At 59.8% G+C, this 7,383-nt stretch overlaps 1 protein-coding gene across 1 annotated transcript; it reads left to right on the top strand.

Annotated features, from left to right (window-relative positions):
• Positions 1–246: 246 nt before the first annotated feature.
• LOC121078961 (bactericidal permeability-increasing protein-like) lies at positions 247–6,396 on the top strand. Its single transcript, XM_040575720.1, is given in 9 exon segments — positions 247–1,369; positions 2,280–2,394; positions 2,862–2,990; positions 3,346–3,356; positions 3,359–3,427; positions 3,430–3,498; positions 3,842–3,905; positions 5,823–5,886; positions 6,364–6,396. Coding segments are annotated over 6 exon segments (507 nt in total). The 5' UTR covers positions 247–1,254; the 3' UTR covers position 3,498; positions 3,842–3,905; positions 5,823–5,886; positions 6,364–6,396.
• The last annotated feature ends 987 nt before the right edge of the window (positions 6,397–7,383 follow it).

Here is a 7,383-nt window from a genome sequence, read left to right as displayed (position 1 = left end):
GACATCAGGAAGAGGTTCTTCACCGAGAGGGTGGTCACACACTGGAACAGGCTCCCCAGGGAAGGAGTCACTGCACCAAGCCTGTCTGAATTTAAGAAGAGATTGGACTATGCACTTAGACATATGGTCTAAACTTTTGGGTAGACCTGTGCGGTGCCAGGAGTTGGACTTGGTGATCCTTATGGGTCCCTTCCAACTCGGGATATTCTGTGATTCTATGATTCTGTGAACTAGGACTTCCCTGGATACAGGGAGAGATCTGCCCGCATCAGCTGCTGAGGACTTCCTTTGCTGCTTCCAGAAAGGAAAATAAAAGCAAAACACTTCTAAATCACTTTTTCTTCCACCAGCTCTCGTAGTGGTGGCCAGGGAGCAGCAGGGCTGCTGGGCTCTGCAGAAAGCCCAAGGCAGCAGGGGGGCTCTGCCCTGCCCAGCCCTGCCCCACAGACTGCTGCCTCCCCGCCTCGCTGCACCCCCTCGTGCGCCCGTCGTGAGCCCAAGAGCTGTGGCACCTGGGACCCCAGAAATTTTGCATCTGGTGCTCATTTGTGGTACAAGAGACATCTCCTGGGCATGACTGCTGCTGGGCAGAGCTCTGGGGCTGGGGCCGGGAGGTGCGCGGGCACCCTTCAATCCTCGATTCCGTCACCCCTCGGCCCCGTTGTGGCCACCCAACCTGAGGTGAGGGCCTCTTGGCCAGCCCCTGGGTGTGAGGTGACTTGGGATTTTCTTGCAGGAGGCAAAAAGACGTAACTTTAGCGCTTGTTGTGCCCCAAGGCTGTTCCACTGGTAATGCTACAACCAGCGCCTTGGACGGGTCTGGGTCGTGCTGGTGGCAGCTATTAGGGCAGAGTAGGGGCCCCATGGGGCAGGACAGGGGCAGCCTTTGCTGGGTAGAGGGCAAAGCAACCGGGCAGGGCAAAAAGCAAACAACTGCCCCATAAACTCAGCCAGCAGCAGGGAGCCGAAGCCAGCGGCTCGTCTGTGCCCCGGGTGGCTGCTGCTGTGGGGAGGGGCTGCGTGCCCCTGGCACGGGGCTGGGGCCGTTACCTCCTGGTCCTTGCCAGCCTTCCCTGCTGCTCTGGGAGCGGGGCAGCGGCCAAGCAGGAAGCACCAGGCTGAGGGGATGCCCCGTGTGGGCTGCAAAAGCGGATCTGCATCCTGCTTCGTCCGCAGTTCCCCTTTTGGTGTGGATATAAAGGCGGTGTGGGCAGAGAGAGCCAGGCAGCAGCACGGCAGCGTCGGGCAGCCAGGATGGGAGTGCGGAGCCTTTTGGTGGCCAGCACGGTGCTGGCTTTGGGTCTGGCGCTCACTGGGGCCACCAACCCTGGCTTTGTGGTCAGGATCACCCAGGCAGGCTTGGACTACGGTGGGTTTGGCTCCTGATCTCCCTCCTCTCTTGCAGGTGCTGGCGGCTGAGGTGCAGAGCCGGGTGCTCGTGCAGTTCCAGGGCAGGACAGGGACAGCCTCGGCCATGCGTGCCAAAGGCAGCATCGCCCTGATGTCCCCATCTGCCCCTGCCGCTGTCTCCATCGAGTCCGGGCAGAGCAGCCAGACCCTGTGGGGAGCTGGGGGCTGCACCCAGGTGCCAATGGGGGAGACCCCGGCTCGAGGAGGCACAGGGCTGGCGGGGCGGGACGGTGCTGTGCTCATGGCACGCATCCAGGCAGCCGAGTCCGAGCCCCGGAGGAGCGAGCGGCGGTGGAGGGAGGCAGTGGGGAGGTGCCAGGAGGGCAGTGACGGAGATGGATGGGCTCTGTGTTGGGTTTATTGAGGCAGGCAGGGCCCCGGCTCCAGCGGAGCGCTGTTATGGATTGAAATACACTGTGTGAGAAACAGCTCATTTACCCAGCGGCTTTGCTAGCTGTCGGGAGAGGAGGACGTGACTCCCCTTCCCAGATGGATGCAGGGCTGCAGCACTCGCCCACACCCCAGGACAGGGGCTCCACCTGGCTTTGCCCGCTGGCACCGGGCACGGAGCAGCACAGAGCCTGGGCACCTCCTGCACGGGACCAGCTCCTCCTTTCTCCTGCTGCCTGGCCACACCGGGCTGCCCAGCTGCCACCTTCCGCAGGGCTTGCAAGTGGGCAGACACCAGGCGATGCCTGCACACTTGCAGGGCTCTGTGCTGCACCAAGATTAGCTTCAGCAACAGCTTGCACGGTGGAGAGCAGCCAGGCCACTGGTGTTTCCTTTAACCCTTTTGCCATGCTCCTGTTGCACGCTCCTGGCTCCATTGGGAGGCGCGTGACCATGATGCTGTCCCTTTGCCCCCGCAGCCAAGCAGCACGGGGTTGCTATGTTGGAAAAGGAGCTGGCCCAGCTGAAGCTGCAAGACATCTCAGGTGAATCACGAATCCGGATCTTGGGGAAGGTGCGCTACCAGATCTCCAGGTGAGCCCTGCCAGTTGCTTGGAACGACTTGCTGCCCTCCCAGCCCCTGCGGGGAGCCTGGAGGGCCTCGGGGGAGCAGGGGGCGCCGGAGCAGTGAGGGCTGTCCTCTGCCCTGCAGCTCCCAAAATGTTGGCCCTGTCCTCGGTGAAGGGATGCCTCACCTCAGGAACCCACCTAGCATGAGCCCAGCCCGCGGGGTCCTGGGGTCCCAGCTCCTTGCCACCCCCTTGCAGCTCTCCTCCCGCTGCTGCCCTGGGTTTCCAGCACCGAGGAGCTGCTCTCACGGTGCCACAGGGACCGTGCTCCCAAAGGCACTGCTCTGCCCACGCAGTGCTGTTCCTTGGCAGGATGGGAGCTGGGGATGCTGCTGGCACGGTGCCTTCACTCCTGCCCTGCCCAGCTGGGCACCCAGCGTGAGGCACCCCCTCTCACACGCCTTTACTTTTATTTTATTTTTTATGTTTTAGATTGAACCTTCGCAATTTCCAGTTGCCGCACTCGCAGATTTCCCTGGTCCCCAACCAGGGCCTGCAAGTCTCCATCTCCAACGCCTTTGCTGAGCTGGACGGGAACTGGCGTGTGAAGCTGCGCTTCCTGTGGGTACTCGGCTGTCCCTGCGCACAGCCCCTTCCCTGGCTCAGGCACCTCACTCTGCATTTCCCTCTCTGAATCCGGACAGGCTTTTTTCCCTCCTCTGCCTCCTTCGTGGTTTGGGCAGCTCTTGCTTTGTCACCTGCAGATGTCCTGACCCCCCCCAGCTGGGCTGCAGCTGCTTTAGTCCCGCCCGCCTGTGAGCCCCTAGCCGTGGGGGAGCACCGCAAGGTCCCTCTCCCCATGCCAGGGCACCCACGGCTGGCCAGGCAGCAGTCATGCCTCTTGCAAATGGTCGGGGAGATAACGTGAGCGCCATCTCCCCTCCCGTTCCCTTTCTTGTCCTCCCTCTCCCTGCAGCCGGCACCATGGTCATTCAACCTGAAGCTGTCGCACGTCTACATCAAGACCATCCTGAAGCTGGGCAGAGATGCCTCTGGGAAGCAACAATTGATATCTCTGCCTGCAGCACCAGTATCTCCAATGTCCGCATACGCTTTCAGGCAAATTGAGGTAACATCACCGTGAAGGCCTAGAAATCCTGTGTGTTAGCAAAGCTGAGGTGGGAAGGTGGCTGCCAGGCGCAGTAGGTGCTTGAATCTGCTCTGAGTTTGTCCTGCTGTGGTTGCACATTAAGGGAGAAGTTCTGGGGCAGTCACGAGACTTGTATGCATGTTGTTTACGAGCAGGTTTGTTTGCAAATGTAAACCCTGAGTCAAAGCTTGACTCCAGGCTGGCATGGGAATGGCGTTCCCTAGTGTCCCACAGCTCCAGTGTCTCCCTTTCCTGCACAAATACTTCTGCAGCATCCTCTGAGATAGAGCAAAAATGACTCCCTCTCTGTTTTTCTCTGCAGTTGGCTTTACAACCTCTTCCGTAGAACCATTGAGTCCAAATTCAAGAAAAACTTGGAAGGCAAGGTACGTGAAAGAAGCTCGGTAGAGCTCCAGGCTTTCTGGTGATCTGTAGCCCTCACTTGTAGCAGGTGTTTCAAGGGCTCAGGTCACACCTACGGATTTAAGCAGGGCCAGAGCGTGCGGGCACATTGCTGATTTGGTGGAAGCTGTGAGGAATGGGCACATGCTAAGTGCAGCCCCCATAGCATCATGTGGCTCGGGCTGGATTCTAAACCTGCAGCGTTTGCCAAAGCCCGGTATAATTGGTTCCCAATTAACAAATGCTTCTCTTTCCATGTGGTCAGTTAGTTAGATCTTATGCCTCGGCCAAACTCATTGTAACAGAGGAAACCCGCTCAGAGCTGCCCTTTAAATGGCCTGCGCTCATACGTGCTTTTGGGAGCAATAGGTTAGAAATCCTCTTCTCTGGATTTCAGCTGCTTGCCGTCTTGTTGTAATGGGGTGCACCAGGGAAGCCCTGGTACCTTCAGCCCTGTACAAAAGCCTACATGCAGGAGACTCGCGTCAAGACATGGAAACAAGCTGTTAGCAATAATTACTACAAGGCTCGCTGGCATGAGCTACAACCTCCCCGGGCCGTGAACCTTGCTCAGGAAGGAGGCAGTTGGAGAGCAGGCGAATCCCACCCTGCCGCAGGTCGGGTCCCGGCCGCGGCGCATTTGGCTCTGGCCGATGCCATCTCGTGCTGCCTGGGGGCCACCTGGAGCCCTGGCAGCAGATGGGCTGGCAGCAGGAGCGAGGCTGGGGCCGGGCAGAAAGGCTTTCATGCTGCGGTATCTCCTGGAAGGAGGCAGCCGGGGAATCTGCCCAGCAGCCCGGCCGAGCCCCTTCACCAGACACGCGTTTCTCCAGGGCTTTCTCCCTGCTTGAGATGGAGCAGAGGAGAGGCCAGGGCTGGGAGTGCTGCAGGACCCTGCTCAGCCCTGTCCCTGCCCCGATCTTGCTCCAGCCACCTGTGGGCACCTGCAGCTCTTGCTGCGGGGGCTGGGCAGTCCCCTGCCCCAGGGGCCAGGAGTGCCCTGGGGGTCCAGCACCTGCAGGACAAAATACGGACTTGATGATCTCTGTAGGTCCCTTCCAAGTGAACAGTTCTGTCCTGTTCAGTTCTGTTCTATGAGTCTATGATTCTATTCTACTAGGCAGGGGGACAAGCGGCTTACCAGCAAGCCTCTGCTGGTAAAGTCATGCCCAAGGCTCCATCCCTCCTCTTCTCCCGGCAGTGCAGCCAGCACCGGGTGTTTGCCAGCGCGGCCGCTGCTCCTCCAGAGCTCCGCGTCTCGCTGTCAGCTGCGGCAGGCTGGCTGCCTGGTCGGCAGATGATGGCCTCATCCTGCGTGGGGGTTCTTGTGCCCAGTATTACGTTGGCCCCTGCAGTAAATTCCTGAGCCAGCATTTAGACTGCATTTAAATCCTGCACTAATGCTGAGGCTTTGCCTGTGGATGACAGTGGCAGAGGCATTTGCTCTGCTCCCCTGGCAGCACGACACGGCCCCAACTCCACAACTGTGCTTTGTGGGTGCACAGGTAGGAGTGCTCCTGCCCTTCAGGGGCAGATTAACTCTTTCAGTTGCTCTGCTTCTGCTAAGTCTTGGCCGCTCAGCACAAAGCATTCCAGCAGAGACTGTAGGAAGTCTGAGGGCACAGCTGAGAATCCTTCAAAGGGCCTCAATGCAGCTAAAATATGTGGGGAACCTGCTGTAAGCAGATGTTTGCAGGTATAAACCCTGCCTGTATCTCAGATACTTAAGTACTGTCTGATGAATAGAGAAGAACATCACTGTGTGCTCTTTTATTTAAGCAGGCTTTTGCAAAGAACACAAACAGCACTGGGCAGCAGGGCACATGCCCGAGGCTTCCACCCGGGGCTGTGTGCCCCAGCAGAGCCAGGCTGCTGAAGCTCCCTTGCCTGTGTTTCCCCAGGTCTGCGGAAGCCTGAGTAGCTCTGTCAGAAGATACCTACAGCCTTACGTCCAGACCGTACCAGGTACTGCACGAGCACTGCACGGGCTTGGGGAGCGTTTTTTCCTAGCATTTCCTGGCCACGGGATGTGTTTTACCTTGTGCCCACTCTCCATTTCTTTGTATTTCCGCACGCGTGCCGGGAGCTGGGGAGCACCACACAGCAGAGTTGTCACCATGCACTCAGTCCTCCCACAGGGAGAGACGGTGCCAAGACAGGGCACCCGCACGCAGCCTCCCCGGAGCCGTGCCCCAGGGCTGGTGGAGCACGGGCTGGCCTCGGCAAGGGGACCCGGATGTGTGCCAGGTCCAGGAATTAGTTTGCATGGCTGAGAAACAGAGGTGAAGAGGAAAATGCAATTTTTATTTCTAAACAGAAGCAAACGCACGTGAAACTGCTATAGTGCTGTTGTACCAGGGAGCCGGGGCAAGGCTCTGCCCGGGCGTCAGCGGAGGCAAGCTGCTCCTGGCTCTCGATCACCCTCTGCCCCGTGTCTTGCAGTCACAGCCAAGATAGATGCCATGGCTGGGAGCGTTACTCCTTGACAGCACCCCCGGTTGCCACTGCCCAGTTCCTCAATGCGGACCTGAAGGTGAGAGGCCGCCCTCGGGAAGCTCAGCGTGGCTGATGCCGTTGCAGGGGGCAGGAGGGAGGCGGGGGTCAGTCACCGCCTGCAAATGCCATTCCCCAGCCTGGCTGAGCCCCACCAGCCCTGCTTCAACCCACTCCGTCCTTCCAGGGCGAATGCTTCTCCCTGGCACAACACACAGCCATCCCCCTTCACGCCGCCAGCGCTGGCCTTTCCTCCTGATCACAGCCGCATGGTTTACTTCGGGGTCTCCAGCTACTTCTTCAACACCGCCAGCTTCGCCTACCACAACGGCTGGGGCAACTGGTCTTTGAAATCACAGACTCCATGGTAAGGAGGCGAGGTTGGGATGGGTCAGCGGCTGGCAGACTCGCAGGGCTCCTCTGCACCATGTTCTCCTCCACTCTTCCCCATGGAGCTGCTCTGGGCCGCAGAGCAGGGGCTGAGATGTCCTTGCTGCACGCACGAGGCGCACGAGGGGCTGATCCTGCCCCAGCGCCACGCTGCGTTGCCGGGCAGTAAATCGTCCTCCACCCGCAGATCCCGAAGGACATCGAATTCGTTTGAACACCTCCACCTATCGCGGCCTTCCTTCCCCAGGTGAGCCCCAGCCCTGCCCGGCACAGGCTCTGTGCGAGGCGGCCCCCCAGAGAGCCCAGCCCCAGGGTTCCCAGCGAGGGGGAGCCGCAGCGGGGCCGTGCTCTGGATGCTGCATCCCTGCGCTCCGTGGGCTGCTGGCATGGGAAGGAGCTCGGCAGCGGCAGGCTGCAGAGCCACGGGAGGTTTTGTGCTGCGGTTCCTCCCCTCTCCCTGCTCCTTTGCAGCTGGACGAGATGTACCCCAACATGCCGATGAAGTTGAGGCTGTCCACTCCCTCCGCGCCGTCCTGAGCATCGGAACAAACGGGGTCTCGCTCCAGCCTGTTGTGGACA

Source organism: Cygnus olor, chromosome 16 (assembly GCF_009769625.2).
Source record: "Cygnus olor isolate bCygOlo1 chromosome 16, bCygOlo1.pri.v2, whole genome shotgun sequence".
NCBI lineage: Eukaryota > Metazoa > Chordata > Aves > Anseriformes > Anatidae > Cygnus > Cygnus olor.
Note: the sequence above shows the minus strand (reverse complement) of the source record. Positions and strands in the feature narration are given on the sequence as shown.